Genomic DNA, 22,112 nt, shown 5'->3' on the forward strand with positions numbered 1-22,112 from the left:
CGACATTTACCAAGAATTATGTTTACGACATTTTCTTCATTTTGGAATTAGTGTTGCTTAATGCTTAATATATTTTCACCCAGATGGATTGGATTTCAATACCTAAATTTCAGTTAAAGTGCTCTTAAGTCTCATGGGTTGTTAAATAATTGAAGATGGATAATAAATTGTGTAATTGATGTATTGGTTTGCTTTTGTGTACTGATTATATATTTTTTGAGCTTTTTTTCTGTTTTTTGCCTGAAAAACTGTATATTCAAAAGAATCAAGAAAATTTCGTTGGACTACTTCTACTACTTCTGCTACAAACCAAGCAACTGGTTACTGATCCTTCTGGTGGGAAAGCTGAGCTGATCAAACAGACTAGGAAGGTCAAGAACGGTTAAGCATTGTTAATTGATACCACTTTAATCAGAATTATCAACAATCTTATAAAATTGCTTGGTAGATGAAGCATATCCTCCCTGGTGTGCACAGTACACCTGAAACTACACATGGGACAACTAAGGAGAAGCAGCAATTAGAAACATGTTAATACCTGACCTGCTATTATTGCTATTATTTATCAATTTTCTCAATTCATTGTTATATTCTTATAGCTAAAATATAAAACATTTCTTTCCATTACAACAAATACTACATTGAAACCATACTGGAATCAAATTATTACGTTTGAAATAAGCTAATTTATTTTAATTATAAGTTTATTGAATTCGTTAAATGAGGTTTTGATGAAACCGGTACAATAAAATTGCATTTTAATTTTATGGTGTGGAGTTTTGAAATTTTATCGTCATATGAACACGTATTGCAGCTGGCGGATGCTTGGCTAAAATAGTGAATCAACGGAATGTAGAAAAGAACACGATTCAACTAGTTAATACCACCATGAAAATTAAATAACTGAAACTGCTCTTTTTATTATTCTAACTTTATCATCATATAGCATACCTACTATGTTTGGTATTCGTTCTTTCATATTTAATACACATTCCGTACGATTCATATCCAGCTGGTTTATGCATGCTGTTTTGCTGTGTAGTTGGCCTAGTGGCATTTAGTCAGTTTTAAGGCAATATTTTTGACCAAAAATTATAAATAATATAATTACTTTACTGGCACTTTATACAAACTCATAGAAGCTTCTTGCTCAGTAAAAATAGGAATTTCTCAAAACAAAATTCGAAAAAAGTGTAACATTTGTAGTTTTAAGAAATTGAAAAATGTTTTAAAATAGTCGAAAACAAGTTTTAAGAATTGCTGAATTCGGTTTCTAACGAAAAAAGATCAATTTAACCCTGTTTAAAATTTAAAAAAACCGTGGAAAATGTGTATAAAATGATTGCGGTTACACCCAAAAAAACATGCATGTGCTTCAAAATGTTCAAAAACGACAGCTTTCCTTTAATCAACAATAACAAATAGAAGCTTCCTACACAGTAAAAACAGGACATTTCTCAGATTTTTTCGAAAAATGTGCAACATTTTTAGTTAGTTTTAAATTGTCGAAACTGTCAACTTTGTAAAACACAAACTGCACATACATCACTTTAAAAAATTTCTAAAACCGATTTTTTCTTAATTTTTTAAAATACAAAACCTGATTCCAATCATGCATATTCTAAACAACCTCTAGAAACGTCCTGTAGCAAAGAAACAGCAAAACTGTTTTAAAAAATTAAACAATTTTGAAATTCCAACATATAGTTGGACAATTTTTATTGCTCTAACCAATTTTTCTTCACTTTTTAAGTCACCTGACATGCACAATTTTTATGAAAATTTGTCGGAATAGATATTTGAAGGTTTTTTCCGGAGTTTCCTATACCGTTGAAGAAAAAAAAAAGGTTTTAACTAAATAGGGGTTGGTGTACAACCTTACGATATCAAAAGTGTAAAATTCTTCAATTTTCCTTTTTTTTATATAATAATTATTACTTTTTTAGAATCTATTTCACCGGGAGCATTCAGGTTCAAACACAGAAAATAGACAATAGTAAACTTTCACAGCCTAGGTGGTACCTCGGGTGGTACCCACGCAGAGGTCAACCGATATACGTATTAAGGCTGCTGAAAGGGACAACACAGTTACTAAAATTCACGGTACATGAGCAGCAGAAAACTCGTTTTTTTTTTTACTTGAAAGTGAATGTACGTAACTTATATGGTCTGTGACGTAAAGTGGTATAAGGATTGTCGCGTACCAAACGTAACCTGGTCCAATTACGATTCATGTTGAATTAATGAGGAATAAAAATGTAACGTTATTGCAGCATTAATGAAAAATGTGAAGGTTCTTAAAAACATTTTCGGGAATTTCAGCTTATATGCAAATGAGAAGTTGTTTTATACTAAAAGTCAGTTTTGCAAACTTGATTACTAACTGGCTAAAAATAAGCCTGAGGCTCAGTTGCACACTCATGCAATTTAAACTTAAAAAAATTGTGATATATAAATTAATTGCCTAGAAAAGCAATGCAAAACACGCACCTCACCAACAAATAAATCAAATAAGCCTAGGCAAGATATAACAGCGAATTTAAAAATAGTTGAAGACGTTTTAAGATGATCATCATATAATATTTATGTCCTTAAGTGGGTAGATAAGTGGGATCGCATTATTTATGCAAAATATAGTCCAACACCATCGGTTGAACTTCTGTGGTAAAGGGTTATTAACTTGCTACATTGCCGTATTTTTTATAGTCTTAAATGTAGTAGTTATATAAAATTTAATTATTTTTGTTACTTCATTAAAAACGTTTAGTATGTTTCCACTTTTATGACTTTCTTTTAGTACAACCACGCTTTATGACATTTTAGCAAACATCGGTTGAACTTTATTGCATGTTAAACCTAAAAGCCCATCACTAAGTTTACTAACATAAAGATTGAAGATGGGTTCGATGCATTTTACCCGCTGGTGGGAGCAAACAAATTTTATTAGTAGATTTTGTCCCATTAGTGAGTCCGGTTTTATAGATGACTGAAAAATGGAAAATACATTTATCAACGCCTACATTGCCACCACCGTATGTATAATGTCATCATTTCATGCGATTGCTTCAATGCAAGCAGAATTTTTCTGCAAATATCAATTTCTTCATCTTACACGTACATGATAAATAATCATTAGTCACTGTTTTTTCTCAACGCACTGTCATAAAATTTACTATGTTAACAAGCTATAATGTGACATGTGAAATAATTATGGCAAATCACTTTTTTTTAAATATAACAATTATTTCCTGGTAAATCTACCACCAATAATTATCTCAAACTGTCAGTAGTAAATAGACTGATGATAGATTAATTATATGATATGCATTGTCATTCTTTTATTAGTCTGTAATGTGTCAGACGTAATAACCTAATTGCTCCTGTGGTTGATCAAAATGTAATAAATCAATGCTGGATTTTACTCATTCACCAATATAAATAAATTCCACTTTTAATCTTAAAAAAGTTGCGTGACTTCCAAGGGGAAAAATGCGAGAATGTAGATTTTTTCCTTCAGAATTTGGATTTTGTAATTTTTTAAGTAAGTAATAAGAGTAATAAAGTAATCAACATTTTTAAAGCATTTTAATAAAAATGTGGCACGTTTTTACAAAAATTTTGAAAAATTTCCTGTTTTTACTGTCTGGGAAGCTTCTGTGGGTTGAATAGAGTGCGTGTAACTGTTCTGTTTGATAAAGTTTTTGAAAAAGGAAAGGAAAGCGAAAATGTCAATTTTTCCTTTAGAAATTGAAATTGAGAATTTTTGGAAGAGATGTATTCTTAAGTGATATGAGCACAAGTTGTGTTAAACAAAATTGTGATTTTCGACCATTTTAAAGCCTTTGAAAGAAATCTTGTAAAAAAATGGGTCTACTGTGAGTTACTAACTAAATTGGCAACTACAAATATATCAAAATAAATATAAAAATATACGAGAACATTACAATTGACTGGGCGTCAGTGTAGAAGTAGAACAACCTTGCTGGATATAATGAATACACAAAATTTCAGATCAGAGATTTGAACGTTTGAAAAACTAATCAAACTTCATGCATTGGATTGTGAAATTGACCTCCATGGTGTAAAATTTTATGTTTTTCAATTTAATGACACAAGAAGAGAAAACCCGTACAAACTGAACTGTTTTATCTCAATTTTTTTTGTAGCTACACTTTACTGTACTATGATTATTTTCTACAACCGACTTCTTATTATTTGATCACTGGGTACAAAAAAACCATTTTTGCCCACCAATTTCGTAATTTACCGTAAAACCACTTTAATCACAATAACCATAATATAATAAAAGAGAACTAAAGAAGGAATTATTGTTAGTCAACCCACTGCTAATAGAAAATTTTTGTGCGGCCACTAAATTTATAAATTACCTAATAAATGCATTGTTTTTGGTTGATTGATCCATTATTGAATCCTCTGCACGTGCGTTTCACAATTCCTTTTCATTTTAAGTTTGAACAATGACGATTCGCAAAATTGCGAATTTCCTGATTGAATCGTTTTCAAATTTAGAGTGGTTTTTATCAACTCTTAGATAATCCATGATCCGTGTAAACGGTGGAATTTTGATCATCGGCATGACGCAAATTATACGGTACCAACATCGGCATGACGGTGACAGACTGAAATATTTATGGCAATAATAGGGCTTTCTGTAGTATAAATTATGGTTCATGTGAGGTTTAAGTTTACGGTTCTCTGTCCCGCTATCATTTCACTGCAGTAGTCCGAAAAAATGCCGTTAAACTATTAAAATTTCGTGTAGACAAATTATGTGGGTAATTTTTTAGTTTTAAACAAAGTAATATACTGTTGGTTGAGAAAAGAATGAGATTGATGATATAATAAACCAAACAGCTTATGAAAATCTCTTAAAATGTAGTTTTTGTTGAAATTTTATATATTAACTAAGTACTGATCACTTTAGTTTGAAACAAGGCAATTTATAAATAATATAATAATTGCTTAAGACAGTACCAGGTTACGTATAAAATAAAAATGATAATCATTAAAAAATTCCAAAGCTAATTCCAATTTAGATGAAGAAACTGAAAGCTCTACAAGATTATCACTAAGAGAAATCAAAAGAAGTAATATGCACATGAACAAACAAGAGTATATCAAAGTAAAGCGAAAACCAAGTTACACGGTGTAAAGATAACTTCAGACGGAAGTAGTCACTTTATCTACGTATTTTGTGAAAACTTAAAGTTTTTGATTAATTATTATTAGTTTTCTGTGTGCTCTTCTTTGGCTTTTGTGCATGAAGTAATACGTTTTTAAAAATGTAAGCAGAAAACCGTGGATTTTAACCTGAAAGAGTTACTGGGGTGCTTTGAGAGTTTTCACCCTATATATGTTCAACGAAAATATATAGGGTGGAAACTGTAGGGTCTCTAGGGTGTAAATATTATATGAATAATCCTCTCTACCCTTGTGTTTTTCCTTTTGTTTAACTGTTAATCCTTTTATTTTTTTAACACCCTATATGTGTTCAATCGTATTTCGGTTAGCAAGTGGTGAAAGGGCAGTTTAAGATGAACATTTTGAGCTATTTACAATCGTTGAAGCCCGAAAAATTACGGAGATACGGAATTTTCAAAAATATAATATAAATAAGTAATAAAATTCGAATATTTCAAGAGAAATTTGCAAGAGACTAAAACTGTTGATTTTCTAACATAATGATTTTCTCTACCCAGTGAACTATGTTCACACCCACATAGAACCGGGTAAACAACCAATGACAGCGTTTAAATTGAACTGTTTCACTTTTAGTTTTTTGAAACACTCTGTATTTGTTCAATTGCGTTGCCGTTAGCACAAGGTGAAAGAGTAGTTTCAGATACATATTTTGAGCTATTTACAGTCGTTGAAAGCCTAAAAATATAGAAAATATTCAAAATTTTGATGCGTATCAAAAAAAAAGTAGTAAAAGTCAAGAATCACGGGAATGGTTAGTTACAAAAATTCTGCAAGAGTTCAAAATTTTCATAATCACTTTTTCTATCCATTAGACTAGGTTTACATTAACTTGAAACAGGGTAAACTCGGTCTTGGAACACCCTGTATATGCTTAATCGGGTTGCGGTTAGGACGAGATGAAAGAGCAGTTTGAGATTAACATTTAGAGCTTTTTAAAGTCGTTGAAATTTTAAAAACAGCGGAGATACGAAATTTTCAAAACGTTTATGCCATTTAAAAAAATAAAATAAAAGTCGAATATCTTAGAAACGGTTTGTGTTATGGAAATCTTTCTTATATTATACGAGTATCTCTACTTATATTGTATTATTCTTTTTGTTTTTCGAACATCCTGTTTCACATATGTTCAATCGTGTTACGGTTAACAGTAGTAGAGTATTCAAAAAAAAAATATACAAGCCGAATAGCTCAGAAATGCTTAAAGTTATGGACATTTTGCAGGAGACCAAAACTGCTCTTTCTCTATTGAGTGGATTAGGTTAGGTTAGATCAGGTTTGCACGTATTTAAAACCGGATAAACGATTTGCCTTGTAAATGTCGTCTGAACTCTTTAGAACAGTCAAACGTAGCAACAGGTGGCGAAGAAAAACCAGATGTAACCACGTTTGAATAAGTTCCAGTTTTTGGCAAATTTCAGAGGATTGACAGTTGCATTCTCATCAAAATGGCTAATTATGTTATTGTAATGGTCATTTTCTACCAAGTAGAATTTTGTTGGGAACTGACTTGGGTAGGAACCATCAAATGTGTATTTTCTACAAGCGTTAGTAATTATAGTTGGTGTAATATTTTGTTGTAAAACCTCCTATAAAACCATCTAACTCATAAATTTCTGGGAGTGTAAAGCATCCAGGTATTTGTTGCTGAATTGTAATATTTTTTTAATGACTGATTTCATGCATTATCAAAGATTCAGAACAATGGATTTTTTTAGGTAGGGTGATTTTTGACAATTGACAACCGTAAAGTACCTAGAGACGTAGCATTGATCAAAACCAACTACTGATTAACAAAAAAATATACTAAAAAGTATAAACAAAAACTAGTACATCCACTTATCTAAAATAAACTATTTTTGTGGATTGTTTCTTTTTATTCTTAGGTTACATGTACCTATTTAAAAATAACAATGACTACGCAAGATTCTGATCTCAAATTAGAATACCATTGATACGTGAGAAAATAATCCCTTTTACTTCCAACAGAATATTACAAAACTTCATAAAGATGTTGAAACCAATCACCTTTGCTATTAACCTTTTATTAAATATCGTCTATAGCAATAGTGAACTCTTCGGAAGCATACTTGAATAATACTTTAATTATTGAAGTTTTCCGGTTCATTTTAATAAACACACTTTATTCAGTGATAAATTAACTTGAAAACGACAATCTCACGCCTCTTTAGCACACTGTTTCTCAAAAGAACAATGCTGGCTACTTTTAAGAAATACAGGTCGACTATTGGCAACCTCATCAATGCACTTGGTAAAAAAAACGAGGCCATGCGAAATTGCCATGTACACGGTGAAAATTAAGTAAACTACACAAAACTACCAGCTATTACCGTATTTTAAGTGTACCAATTTTCGAAAATTAGCTTATAATTAACTACCGCAAAGTACACTAAATTTCTGTTCTTGTAGACACTTAACTTTATTACCAACTTCTAGCTTGACTTAACTTACTTGATACTGGATATCCGGGTGTATCACATTCTGCTCTCTTTTTAGTTGCGTTAGACAGAACAACCACTAAGAAAAGTTATTAAAGGAATGAGTTCCGTTATTAGAGCTTATACGTTCAGAACATTGGTGAGGCCATAAAAGGTACTGCAAGGATTAATGTTAGCACTTTAATTAACCTCGACGTGTAGTTGGCAGCCCTAACTAATTGGATAACACGTAAATGGGGAAATAACGCCTGAAGTGTGAGCTAAAAGCCTTAAAGCAGATACTTCACTGGCGGCAAAAACAGCAAAATCGTTCAACATATTCAACCTATACAAATCAAATTAGAAGCTCGAGTGGTAATTTGACTGGAAATAAACTACTCCAACTAATCAAAAGTAACGTCGCTTTTAAGTGAGTAATCTGGCAACATTCTTCTGTCTTTTTAAGTAATAAACAACAGCAATTTTAAAGTCGTTAGTGAAGGTTTGTTAAGATTTTAGTTGACCCAGACTAATGTTCGATTTAAATCAGAATGCATTGAAAACCGTAGAACGTTTTCTAATCTAAGCAACATTGTCACTGCCTTTATATCAAGTGACCAAATCACTATTGTCTGATTCATTTACACATACAAGACTTGTATACAAACAGAATAATTAAAATGAACAGAAATAAGTACTGAAGAAGTGCCAATATGCACAGGAATAAGACAATGTGACTCACTTGCAAAAAGAGCAGGATACAAAATGGGGAACACTTACTTCAATGTTGTCTGCTACGCAGATGATACTTCACTATTTTAAGCAATCAGCAAAACAATTAAATATGGTCATTAACACAGACAAAACCAAATATCTCGTATCATCAAAAGAGTCAACAAGATGCAAACTGAAGATTGACCACAAAATTGTAGAACAAATAAATCAGTTCAAATACTTAGGAGCTGAGATAACAAGTTATGGAAATCTACAGAATGAAGTCAGAGACCAAACTATGAAGGCATATCAAATATCAGGATTCCTAAGAGACATTGTGTGGAAAAACAAATACCTCAACATAAACAGTAAAATAAGAGTATATAAATCGACAATCAGACCTGTCATAACGTATGACAGGTCTGATTGTCGACACATAGCCGAAACAAGACCAGATACAACGAAAACATTACAAATGATGCGAACGGTTCAAATGAAAATAATAAGAACTATACACGGAAAAACACTACACGACAGAATTAGAAGCGAAGACCTTAGACAACAGAGCGAGATACAGGTCATAGGAAGGTGTGGTAAAACAGAGAAAAAAATACTGGAATAAACACGTAAACAGAATGGAAGACAACCGACTTGTAAAAATAGCAAAAACAAACAACCCTGTCGGAAAACGAACCCAAGGCAGATCTTCAAAACGCTGGAATGAGTGCTGGATATCAACGTCCGAAGAGGCATAATAGGAAAAACAGGCATTAGCCTACCTATATGGACACCCGTATTAGAAAGAGAGAAGAAGTAGAAGAAATAAGTACTCCAAAATAGAATATTGGTTTAACACTTGATTTAATTCTCCGCAAAACACACTGATTCTACGATATCGACACCAACTGTAATTTAGCACTTAACGAACACTGCAAAAGTATCAGAAAAGCAAAATATTAGTGTCAATATAATATGTAATTAATTTATTCTAAAAAGTGCGTTAATAGGTTCTTTTAACACGGAACAATAATTGATTTGGTCAGTAAAATATTACTACCACATCAATTAAACTTATAAACTTTTGGGTTTTAGACACCTTGACAACATTCTAACTGGTCTTGAAAGGTTAAAAGATAACAAAATAAAAGTAAAACCTTCTAATAAGGAAGCACTTTCAGGAATCTCCTTAACAAATTAAGTCAACAATAAATCATTTGTTTGCAACATCATATACTTAAGGAAGTAGAAGTCTTTTCATTTGCTTCAATAACTACTGGTGACCATATCTGATAAAGATCTTTAAGCGTAGGTGTGCTATGTCCTTGTTACGGTAAAAAAAATGTTAAAACTTGTCCGTTTGTGTATTAAATCATTTCTTAAGTTCATTTAGATGCTTGGCAACACCTTGAGAGTTTATTTATGGAGGAAAAATTACTAAATAGGATGTCATTAAAACTAAATGGTTACATAGCTTCGGCTAATTGACTACAACGTTATTATTATTCAAAGTGTTGAACTTTAAAGTGACATTAAATATAAACAAATTGATGGATAAATGATGAATGATTCTCTGATATTCATAATTACCATATGGTGAAGTACTTAAACTAAAATTACGTAGCAAATTTGTGAATCTTTTAACATTATTTATAAATCTGTTGACATTAAAGCTTAAATGTCAGCAATAATTTTATTAAATCAGGACGTAAATTTAACAAGTGAATTGTGCTTTTAATGGTTATCAAAAGCTCACTCAGCATGACAAGCACCTCATTAAATGATAAACTGACAATAGTATTAAACAAAGTTTTTTTTAGTATTTAACTTCTTCTTGCTTTAAATTTTCCTCTACATTTTATCTAGCAATTTGCAAATCCTGAAACGTAAATCAAGATGGTTCTCAAAAGATTCTCCCTAAACTTACACAACAATAAAACCAAGTAAAAATTAACGATATGTTAAGTTGAAATAGACAACAAAAGAACAGTACTTTGTGCAATTTATTTTACAATGTGGGATTTGCTGTAAATGCTTTACCAAGACAATCAGATACGTGTATGGTACTTGCTGTTTGTGAAATACCCACGGCATTCTAGCTTGACTCATTTTGCTATGAGTATTTGCATACGAAAACAGTTAGGTTTTCTTTCAGTTCGGAAAAAAATATTATCAATTTGTGAGTTACCAAGCCGCATTGCGGCCAAGCTTACCATATGTTAAAAGCTTTCTTTTTATCTCAACCGAATTGCTGCAGGATTAAACTATTTAATTACCATTTAATTCTTAGGTTGAAAATTTAATAGCTTAAATTTGAAACTCGTTTTGGTTTGCTTTTATATCCGTTATGTTGGGGAAATTTGAAATAGAAGTTCTACGTTGACAGGATTAAGCAAAAGAATTGCTTAAAATCTTAACCTAAATCTAAAAGCATTTTATTCAATTGTTAATGAACGGTTGAAGTTTTGTATTTATTTTCACTTTTCAGCGACAAGATTGTTGTTGTTTATTTCCGTTTGGAATGGTTTGATATGACATTTTTAGAAAAGTATGATATGACAGATGTAACAAATTTTGTCATCAGTTTTGTTGTACTTTACACAGTTTTACAGTTTTCTTGGCAAAGACTCATCGTTAGAGACAGAAGAAGAAATAAAGTGAAATACAGATGGTTCGTAATGTACTTAGATTTTGATATGTATGAACTAGAATTATCAAAGTACAGTAACGAGAGAGAGCCATAATTTATCATCAATCAATCAAGTATTATTACACTAAATACAGCATTTATGGGGTTATTCTACGCATCCAGAATAACTTAAAAACGTATTTGCTGCATAAAATTGGTTGGAACTATTTAATCACGTTTAAACTGTTGCTTTGACTGTTACAGATCGAGTAAAAAATGTCACAGTCTAAAGAACCTTTAACTTAAACTTCAATAGGAGGGTAAAAAGGTAGTTACTATCTATTTTACCTTCACCAACTGTTAAATTGACAATTTAATTCCAGTATTTAAACTTTGAAAGCAATTTAAACCGTGGCTAACTCTTTCTTTTTCCAAGTGAAAATTGAGAGTAGTACAAGAGTAATGATAATTAACTATAGTAGTTTGACTTAAAAGAAAGTGTTTTTGGATAAATTTCGCCAAAAAAAACGGTAGCAGAAAGGAACAAGGATTATAACATTTTTGGCTTCATCAGGCATAATACGGGTGTAACCTGGAAAAGAAGGGACAAAAATTTGATATCCATGTTTGGTTTTTTTTCAAGAAAATTGTGTATATAACAAATCATGCGTTCTGACGAGAATAGTTTATGACAAAATTGTCAAATTGGTCAGTTTTCGAGATATTTACCAAAAAATACGAACTTAAATGATCAAATTCGACACCATCTAGCGGCTAAACAAAACAGCTTAGCCCCGTCCGTTTAGTGTCACGTGACAGCTCCATTCATTTGCTATCTACGGTTTTATGATGCTTTTATACTGAATGTTTCAAACAAGCGAGTTATTAGCAATTTTATGGTAAATTGCACTAAAATTGTGTCAAAATTATTGTTTTTTGCAATTTTAGATTAGGGTACCTTTTAAAGCTTCATATTGGTACTATCTCAATGAAATTCTTGTTACAGACTTGTTTTGACCTTAAAAGCTCAAATCCGGTGTCAAAATGAAGCTAACTGGTACCATTTTTGAGATGACCAACTTTGACACTATCTAGCGGTCAAACGGGGCTACTCAGAAGTGTCACGTGATAGCCTCATCCATTGGCTTTCAACGGTTCTATGATGAATAGAGTCAAAAAAGTTGTGGTCTAAAAGTCATTTTATTAAGGCCACGATTACACAACTTACCTCTCATTTAACCTTTTTCGAGATCCCCATAGTGGCATACCTTATTTTGAACACACTGTATTTCACATACTAAATTTGGTTTCATCACGGATCGTAAATTTAGTTTTTTTAGAGTGGAAGTTGTATGAAATAAATTAGATTTACCATACCTACTTCACCGGAACTGACACAAGAAAGATATTATAATAACGTTTTGCTCTAGGTATTTTAAAAAGCAAAATCCAGCTTACTCTAACGACAGACTCTATTTTTATTAATCTCCTGCAGAGCCGGAATAAAATAAATTCAACTACACTACAAGTAGTTTACGAGTTTAAATTGCGTTAACAAGACAACAGATTTACAACCAAATGAGAATAGGAGGTACTCATTATTGGTTCGTTCTCGAATGGTTAGCTAGGTAATACCGAACCAGCGGGTACTAAATAACTAAACGAAACCGAAAGCAAATACTGGCAAAGCGAATTAAAATTTAAAATCATAAATCTAACCCGACTAACAAATTAATTACCCCAAGACAGTTGTTCATTTAGGTTATACACAAAGATTTACATTTTTATCCTTATAAGGCACTTTCTCTCGGTTATTGTTTTCTGTTTGAAGTTTCGATTAATGAGTGTTGTTTTACCTTTTCATAACTCGCTTAAAACTAATGATATTTTACTTCAAAATATTTGAATATGATTGTGAAAGTTGTTGCTGTTAAATGCTGTCAAAATTTCACAAAAACGACTTTTTTAAGCTGTTTTGGACGAGAAAATTTCCTAACTAAAATGAAAATTGCTTGCAGTTAATTAGCAGCCCAATTCAACTACCCTATAGAAATTAACTGTATCATCAGCAATTCCAGAATTAACTAGGTTAACAAATGAAAATAACACCGATATGTGCAACAAAACACTAAATCGCGTGTTACGTAGCGCAATTGATCGACTTTGCATTATGCATTAACATACATACCAAGCAATGATAATAAAACTTTCACGTGTATAGTTGCATAATTCTAGAACGTATTTTCTCTTTTATGGTTAGTTTTTGTGTAGTTCAGACGGGTCGTTACTTAAATGTAACTATAATATCTTACCTGAACTTTAACGGAAGGTTACTTAATAAAATTAATAATTCGGAAACTGTACTTAACTAAATAGTCATTTTAAAATGATTTTCAAAAGGGAATTAATTTTTATGAATAGTTTTAATAGAAATGACAAAAATCATTTAGTTTAAACGATTTTGAAGTTATGAAATTATAGCCCCAAGCAACAAGTAATCGAATCTTTAACCACCTTGTTATTACAGCATTAAAATAAATAGCATCATTAATAAATATTGCCTACGCGATTTAACCAAAAAGTCTCATTATCTAATGATTTGATAAAGATTCAGTGTTGTAACCAATGTAACCCACCTATTTTAATTGCGATTTCGAATCACTTATTTTGCTAATTTGTTACATGAGTTTGACATTTAAATACGATACTAAAAGAGTAAAAGAACGTGATTCAGAGACATTTTTTTCAAAGCTTGTCATTAACCGGGTAAATACTTTTTACCAGGAAGTTCACAAATTATCGTCTTCTTCGAATATGCGTGATTATTGCCATCCGGGTAAGAAAGGAAGATCCATTAGTTGTCTTGCAGAATTTAACGACCTCGATAAAAAATGCTTTTACTTATTTATTCGAGCGTTCACAAAAGTAAGAAAATTGCTAATTGGTTATTAATGGAAAATCAGAAATTGCATTTAAAATAAGTGGGAATATAAAATCATAAAACATTAGTCTAAACTATTTTAGACAGTTGTAAAAGCTGAAACTGCAAGAGACACATGACGTGACTTTGATTATGCCATTTTAGAGCTTGCAACACTGTCAAAGCCAACTGACACCTGTCAAAAACAGTCACGTGACTTTGAAATGTGATTTAAATGTTGATCATTTGGTAAATTAACTTTAGACAATTGTTAAAACTTAAATTGCAAAATACACGTTACGTGACGTTGAAAATGCAATTCTGCATCATGTTGTTGCAACACTGTAAAGGCCAGTTGACATCTGTCAAAATTAGTCACGTGACCTTTAAAATGGTTTAAAATTTAAAAACTTGGTAAATTAAATTTACTATTTTAGACAGTTGTAAAAGCTGAAATTGCAAGAGACACATCACGTGACTTTGATTATGCCATTTTAAAGCTTGCAACACTGGCAAAGCAACTGACACCTGTCAAAAACAGTCAAGTGACTCTAAAATGTAATTTAAATGTTGAAAAATTGGTAAATTATTTTAATAATTTGTAATGAATATTGTTTCAACTCAACACTCATTTACTATAATAATTACATGTGCCTATGCTGTTCTGTTCAATTTTCAGTCAACTTTGTTATATTAATACTATAAATACTCTCAAATGCCTTATAAATATCTCAAAATGCGCCTCGTAATACCTCGTAATGCATTGTAATACCTCAAAATGCTTCGTAGTACTGGCATAATACCTCAAATTACCTCGAGCGTGTACACCAAATTACCTCGGCGATCTACCCCTCGTATTTTGTAGTGAAGTCAGTTTTGTTTATTTCCTGAGAAAATTCAATTGATCGATTTATAAGTCTTTTTACTCGGTTCCTTTGATAATGCAGCAAATTCCGTTAGATAATAACTACGTTAGATAACTTGTCAATTTATACCTGGATAATCTTCAATTTACGTTTGGACATTTAAAACATTTTGGAACTTTTGCAGGTGCTTCAGAATTTGAAGAACTATGTTATCTATGTGTGTGTATATGTATTTTATTGATACTAAAAAGTCTTTTTAAAACAGACAATTTTAACTGACGCGAACACATTTGTATTTTTGAAAATTACTTTCAGAATAGACCTAAATTTTGTTTAATTTACTTTGGGAACTTATTCCATCACTGAATGATTAATTCAGTTTTGTTTATTAATTGGGTAGTTCCAATTTGTTCGCTTTGCAGTAACATCTGACAACTTTTTTGAAACATGAATTAAGACAGTTGTTTGACTCAAGTGCAATACATACTTAATAATTAGATGCCATATTTTTGAAAATTTGTTGGTTGTGTTGTTAATAGCCGATTGCACAAACGTACTTTTAATTTTCTTAGTTTTGCTTTGACTGTAACATTTTGCACCTGAACTGCCACATGCAGGTTTGACGTCAAAGAAACTGATATATGCATTCATAAAGCAGCTTCAAGAACAAAATTTTTCAATGTTAAACAAAATTGTATGTCAAATTTACGTTCAAATCATTTTACTTTTTATGTTTCACGAATTAGAACAGGTTTTATTTTCATTTAACTTGTTTGATCGTACTTGCTGTTTTCACTAGAAATCGAAAAAAGTTTTTGATACATCTACAGGAGGTTTAAAAATTTAATTTCCTCCAGGTCTCAAAACGGTTTAATGGCAGGAAAATCAACAAATATGATTATGGTTCAAATTTGCTTGAAATAACCACTACCTTAAATGGGATTTGCCCTAAGAATTGAGAATAGTTTGAAGCAGAAATGGACCAAAATGACATCTTATTTATGATTAATGAACAAATTAGGAAACTACGCACTTTTTCAAAAAGGATTTTTATGCTTTTGACACATCTGCAGATTGTTGTATTCTTGTAAACTTTTTAAGATTTAATTATTTCATTTCTTCCAGGTCCCAAACATCTTTAATTACAGCAAAAACAACAAATATTATTATGGTTCAAACTTGATTGAAATAAGTCACTATCTTATGGGTTTTGCCATACGAACTAAAAATAGTTTGAAGTAAAAATAAACCCAAATCACATATTTTGTGTTCTAAATAAATGAAGACAATATACATTTTTTCAAACAGGGTTTTTCTGTTTTATTTGCAGATTGTTGTAAAAGCCAACTTTAGAAGGATTTAAATAAGTCAATACCTAAATAGCTGAAGCTGTAGAAATCATTATATGGGTAAAATATTCATAATAATTAATAAAGGTTTAAATCAAAATATCAAGTACAAATGTATCAGGATTTAAATGTCAACGTTTTTTTTTGACAATTAGTCTAAAAAATGTTTAGAATGCAGTTTGAATTATGCTTGCACCACACTGGAAAATAAAAATCCTGCATTTTTGGTTTTAAACAACTCAACCCTATAGTTTCCCACTTACAACTCTAGATGTCGACAATATTAAAATACACACACACGCAAAACAGTTAACCAAACACAAAACTTTCTCATAAATACTTCAACTCAAAGTTGATTAGCATAAGGGTAGTAGCTAAACGCAATATTTACGATATTCGTTAGTCTAAATGTGTTTTAAAATATTTTAGTTGATTTACATTAAATCAAATTACATAATACAACATATTTTTTCTTAGTTAATTTAGGCGCTCTAGTAACTTTGCTTCTTTTTAATACTCTATTATTTTTTGACTGTTGCAATCGTGAATAGAAGAGGTACTTAATGTAAAACGCTTTTTAAAAATGATACAATTAAGTCATTCAATCAGTTACCAGAAAAAAAAAACAATTACACAGTGACACGGGCTAACGGATTAATCGATGTTTTAACGGTGGTAAATGGCGAATACAGCTTTTTTTCTAACTGTATTTATAATCAAGCCACGAAAAGTGGATAGTAATACAATTTTTGAACGTAATATCCAACATCTTCCGTACGTTTTGACCTCACAGTAAAACGCCAAGCGACTCAATATGCACGAGTGACCTCAATTCCTAAATTTCTTGTAGCACCTACTTTTGTTTATACTGACGACCCACCGGATATTCCCAGTGTAAAAGAAGGTATATTTATCTCACTTAACTGAGGTAAGATCGAATGAGATGAAAGATAACTTGCCGATGCGACTTGACCAAACTATTGTGGAGTCCTACTTTCTTAAGCCTCGCTAAATGAATTCATCTCTAGTCCACAGACTGGTTTTGCTCGGCTGAATAACGGTAAATTTTGACGGTAAAAGTAAGTAATAAACAGCGCTGATGAAAAGAACAAACATTTGTCATATGGAAACATATGCATTGGTCACTCTAGTACAGAAAAAAAGCAGAAGTCAACGTTCTCCTAACATCACATCGGATAAACTTGCAGTTGAAACATCTTGAATTATTGTATAATGTAGCTTCCTCTCTTAAATCATAATCACCGGAAGTAGTAACAAAGTAATGGAATTTCCGCAAGATTGCTTTCCATTCTGTAGGAACTACATTTTTCACTCGTTGAAATGACTTTCCTGCAAATAGTGGAATGTAAAACAACCGTTTTTCAGAACAATTAGAAGGCTCGCTAATTTAATTCGTGTAAGTTGACAACTGCTATGAAACAGGTATGATGTAATCTAAATCTTTATGAGCATTACGGTAAGCGTATTCCTGGTATTCCGTTTAGAATGAGTATTTGGTTACAATGACTTTGCCAGTATTGAACCGATTTTTACTTAAGCCCCCAAAACAGGATTTTTTAAATTTAGCTCTTGTTCTTTTCCTCATTTAATATGAGCAAACCTTTTATTAAAAATCTTTTTATGTTTCTAAGGGTATCTATTACAAGATAATGCACCTGAAAGTCTTGTATGTATTTGCCAGCCTGTTCTAAGCATGGGATAAATGTTCGTTCACTTTTATGATACCATACCACACATTAATCTTTTATGTTATTTTGATATCAATGATGATATTGATATCAAATAAACTATTTTTCTTCAGAAAACCATCTTGGTTAACTATGGGTTAGAAGAAAAACAATGTTATCCAGTTGGTCAACTACTGAAAATTTAAGACATAATCGAAAGTGATTTTTTCTCTTTTTTCCATTAAGGTCCCAATAGGGCTCTATTTAACTGATAGTAAATGAAGCTGTTTAGACCATAAAATATCTTTTGGTTGGTCAACAAATAGGAATCTGTGCATTATAAAAAAATATAATTTGCGAAGAACCTAAGAAGTTTAGAGTTTAGAATGTTAGATAAACTGACCTTAGCAATATAGTAGGCAGCAAGAGCGAGAATTGTATTGAACAAAATTAAAAGAACCTAACCTAACCTAAAGCTATTTTCTTCTATATCTTTTGAATTTGAACGGTTACTCGAATTTGAGTTTCACCATTGGACTTGCCACTAAACTGGTACCTGTTACAGCAGTTTGACTGCAGTTGTACTGTCAAATTACGGCCACAAGGAAAAAAAATCCATAAATTAAATTTATACTCGTTTTTGACTGATTCGAGATTGCTGATCCCGAAAAGCGTGAAAACTGCGGAAAAATAAATGGTTGATCCTGAAAACACTGAAAAATTGGTTTTTCAGGGAATCTCCGTATCCGAATTATTCGAAAACGAATGTAAACTGAAATTAAAATTTTTTAACAGTTCTGACAGTTAATTTGTCATTTTTGCGGTTAATTTCAGCCCAAGTGAACTTTGAATCCTTGGCCGCCATTTTGTGCAGTTTGACAGTAACTGTCAAATCATCGTAAAAGAGAAAAGTTGTAGGAAATTTTATTCTCCACAAGATGCATTAGAATACGTTTGCTCTAAATGGCCTGTTTAGGGAGATATTCCCTAAAAAGTCAGTCAAAAACCAAAAAAGTTCTTGAAACAAGTTAAACCAAACATAACACGATTATTTGTGCAAAAAGGTGAAAGTTGAAGAAAATTTCATTGGTTGATGTTATTTTGACGGAACTTCATTCTCTATAAGATTGCATTGGAATACTTTTGCCCTAAAGGGCCTCCTCAGTGAGACATTCCATATAAACTGTTTCAAATCACAAAAAAGTGTTTTAAAAGACCCTAAACAAGTTCAACCAAGCGTCGGTTATTAAAGAGCCTTCTTAGGAAGATATTCTCTAAAATGTTCCATGAAAACTGAAACCGTGAAAACTGTGACTGTAAATGAAATTTAGCGATTTCTTCATTGTTTTTCAATTTAACTCTACAGTGTTACATATTTTTGAAAAGGTAGTTTTTAGCTTATTCCAAATCTGAAAAAAAAAATGTTTGGTTCATAACTTAATAACGGTGTGTTTCATAAAAAAACGGAGTAAATATTTGGATTCTACGTTAAATTTCCTATGGGAAGCCATTTGTAGTTCTTCTGCGTCACTAATAAAATAAGGGGGGTTCCAAAATTACATATTTTCAAAATCAAGAATATTAATTTTGCATTATAATTATTATATAATAATAAATATTGCAAAAATTATATTATAATTTATTAATGCGAGATCAAATTTAATTGAATATTTTACAAAAGACAATCATTTTATTTCAGCATTGTGCTTTGCTGTGTATGCCGATTTTTTCTAACAAATATGGAGTCGAAACAAACTAATTTTTGCACTTTTACAAATGAAATCACAAACAAAGTTACGCATTAACTTATATCAGGCTTATAAAACGCATTATTTTGATTTTGTTGTTGATTTAAATTCAAAATTCTTTAGCGGAATTTGATTTATTATCAAATTTGTTCAAGTCTGCACTAACTCAGATCTTGCTGCACCTTATGCAAGCAATTTCGATGATCTAAGTAATGAAGGCTAAATTTGAATTATTGTTTATAAAAGTAAATAATTACTTCTCACTAGCAGGTGATCTGTCTGTAATGATGGCCCAAAAGAATTCATTTCAAACCGTACTACTAAACAAATACGTTTGATCATTAGTTTAGTTGAACACAAACATATTCACACTAACATACAAAATGAACGATTTTATAAAAAGTGGTCAATTACACATTCACTTTACTTGTCAAGCGTCGACATACCCATAAAAGAAAAATTTATTGTTTTTGCAGATATAAAGATATCTGAAGTCAGTTTCATAAAAATTGAATATGATGTAGGAGTTAATAAATTGAAGCAAACTGGTTCTGTGAACAACCAAGAACATAATCGTTTTTGGATCATTAATTATTGTAAAGCTGTTTTTTGAGGTGTCTTAACCATGTTGACCTTCTGATTAAAAATCATCATCATATGACAAATCGTCAGTTTAAAAATATTTGTTGATTGAAAAGTTGAAACCTTAACCAAAAAAATTGTACGGTATAAAATATAATAGGGTTGTTCGCAGAACGAATCTCCAATTAATAATCAGAGGAATATGTCCAGCTGTTGGCTATTACCCTTAAAATGTCAATGTTACGTGAGCATTCAACCAATAAAAGCCAGCAATTTCCGATTTTCAGTTGGAAATCAGTTTGAAATTGCCTCTACGAACAGACCTAATAATTACGTCAATCTAGACTTAAATGCATAAAATAAATGACCCAGATTTCGATTTAATTGATTGATCTGAATACAAAACCGCAAAATGCCAAGATGATGTTAACTAAAGGAATTATCAGATATTGTCAAAATGTATTTCGTTTTGAATACACAGAGAAAGCTTGAATCTTACACTAATATGTCAATGGAGATTGAAAAAAACTTTGAATATAAAAACATGTTCAGTGGTATTTGCTATTAGTTAATGTAGGAAGAAAAATCTTGAAATATGTTCATTGCACTTTTTACTCAAAATTACTTACCCCATTTAAAAGATATTTCAGTAAAATGTCAGTAAGTCATGGAAGATATCATAATTGCTGATTTTTTTAAACTTCAGACATAATATATCAATATTTACCGTTATCTCACGCATCTATTTACCATATCGAAAATTTTTAAAGAGAACAAATAGTGATTCCAAGTTACCGTTACCTTTATGTGCAAATTGCATTTCGAATGTCAAAGGTAACATTGGCATTTCAAAGGAACCGTCGAATACCGGCTGATATTGAGTCAATTAAGTATTATTACAGCCGTATAGCAACTGCATATTAATGTGAATCGAATTTATGTACGAGGCAACTTGCATTACCACATCACGTAATCAAAACTTATTTATAAACGCTTACCATTTAAACCATTAAAGTAATCAATTCCTATTCGAAACAGAGCACATTAAAACTGGAACTTTGACGGTCCTTCGAGCATTTGTTCGTAATCCTTGTGTCTTTCAGATATTATCACTATCACCAACTAATTCAAATGAAATTACCGGCAAAACACAAAAGTAAACGAACTCGCGCACAATTTTCAATAACAACAATTTCCCGCCGCAAGACTAGTTGTTGTTTTTAACGTTGAATTGTAGGAAAATGCTAGTACGACATTAACCTCGGCGTCGTGAACGACTGAAATGGTACCGTACCTTGGTACTACAATAAAAAGCTTGACATTTGCTTGGCGCACCTGTACGTCGAGTCGGCCTATGAAATCGACTTTTACTCTGCCTCGAAGAAACCGCGGTACCCGAGATTGTAGGTAGTACCAGTACTATTCGGGCAGGTAAGGTCCAGGTGTGAGCGGCAGTGGAAGGGTAACATCGTTTAATACGGTATTTACGTTATACGATAACGTTATTTTTGTTAAAAATATTGAAAATGTCACACAAAAGCTAAACATGTATGTCATATCTTTGATAGACACAAGTTTAAAAATTATATTTATAATAATAATATAATTTCCATAGGAATCGAGAAATCTGACGCTTATTGGTCAATTCCGTAATTTCTATAGAAATTATCCTAAGAATAAATTTATCCGGAGGTGAAAGTACCGGCTCTAAATTTATTTTGTTTGAAACTTAGTTTATGGTATTGTTGTGACTTGTGTTTTTCTTGTATTGTACTGGAATCCGTAAACATATTATTATTATATTATTGTTTTTGACACAAGCGATGAACAAAGAGAACGGTTACACCATATTTCTGATTTTTCACTATTTTTTAAATGAATTGTTTTCTAACTGGAAAAAACTGCAAAATATTTATTTATTAAATATCTCAAAAACTAGAATCAATCGGAGGAAACAAAAA

At 31.4% G+C, this 22,112-nt stretch overlaps 1 protein-coding gene across 2 annotated transcripts in view; it reads right to left on the minus strand.

Annotated features, from left to right (window-relative positions):
- The window catches only part of Cad99C (cadherin 99C), a 58,112-nt gene extending 36,578 nt beyond the window's left edge, over positions 1-21,534 (minus strand). Inside the window, exon 1 of one of the 2 annotated variants that reach the window (XM_081973221.1) lies at positions 21,150-21,534. In XM_081973221.1, coding sequence (XP_081829347.1) covers positions 21,150-21,152 — 3 coding nt within the window. In that variant the 5' untranslated portion in view covers positions 21,153-21,534. The remainder of the gene's footprint in view (positions 1-21,149) is intronic. The other variant, XM_081973220.1, reaches the window with a different exon arrangement.
- Between the last annotated feature and the right edge of the window lie 578 nt (positions 21,535-22,112).

Source organism: Ips typographus, linkage group LG2 (assembly GCF_016097725.1).
Source record: "Ips typographus isolate SLU linkage group LG2, UJ_Ityp_2.0, whole genome shotgun sequence".
Classification (NCBI taxonomy): Eukaryota; Metazoa; Arthropoda; class Insecta; order Coleoptera; family Curculionidae; genus Ips; species Ips typographus.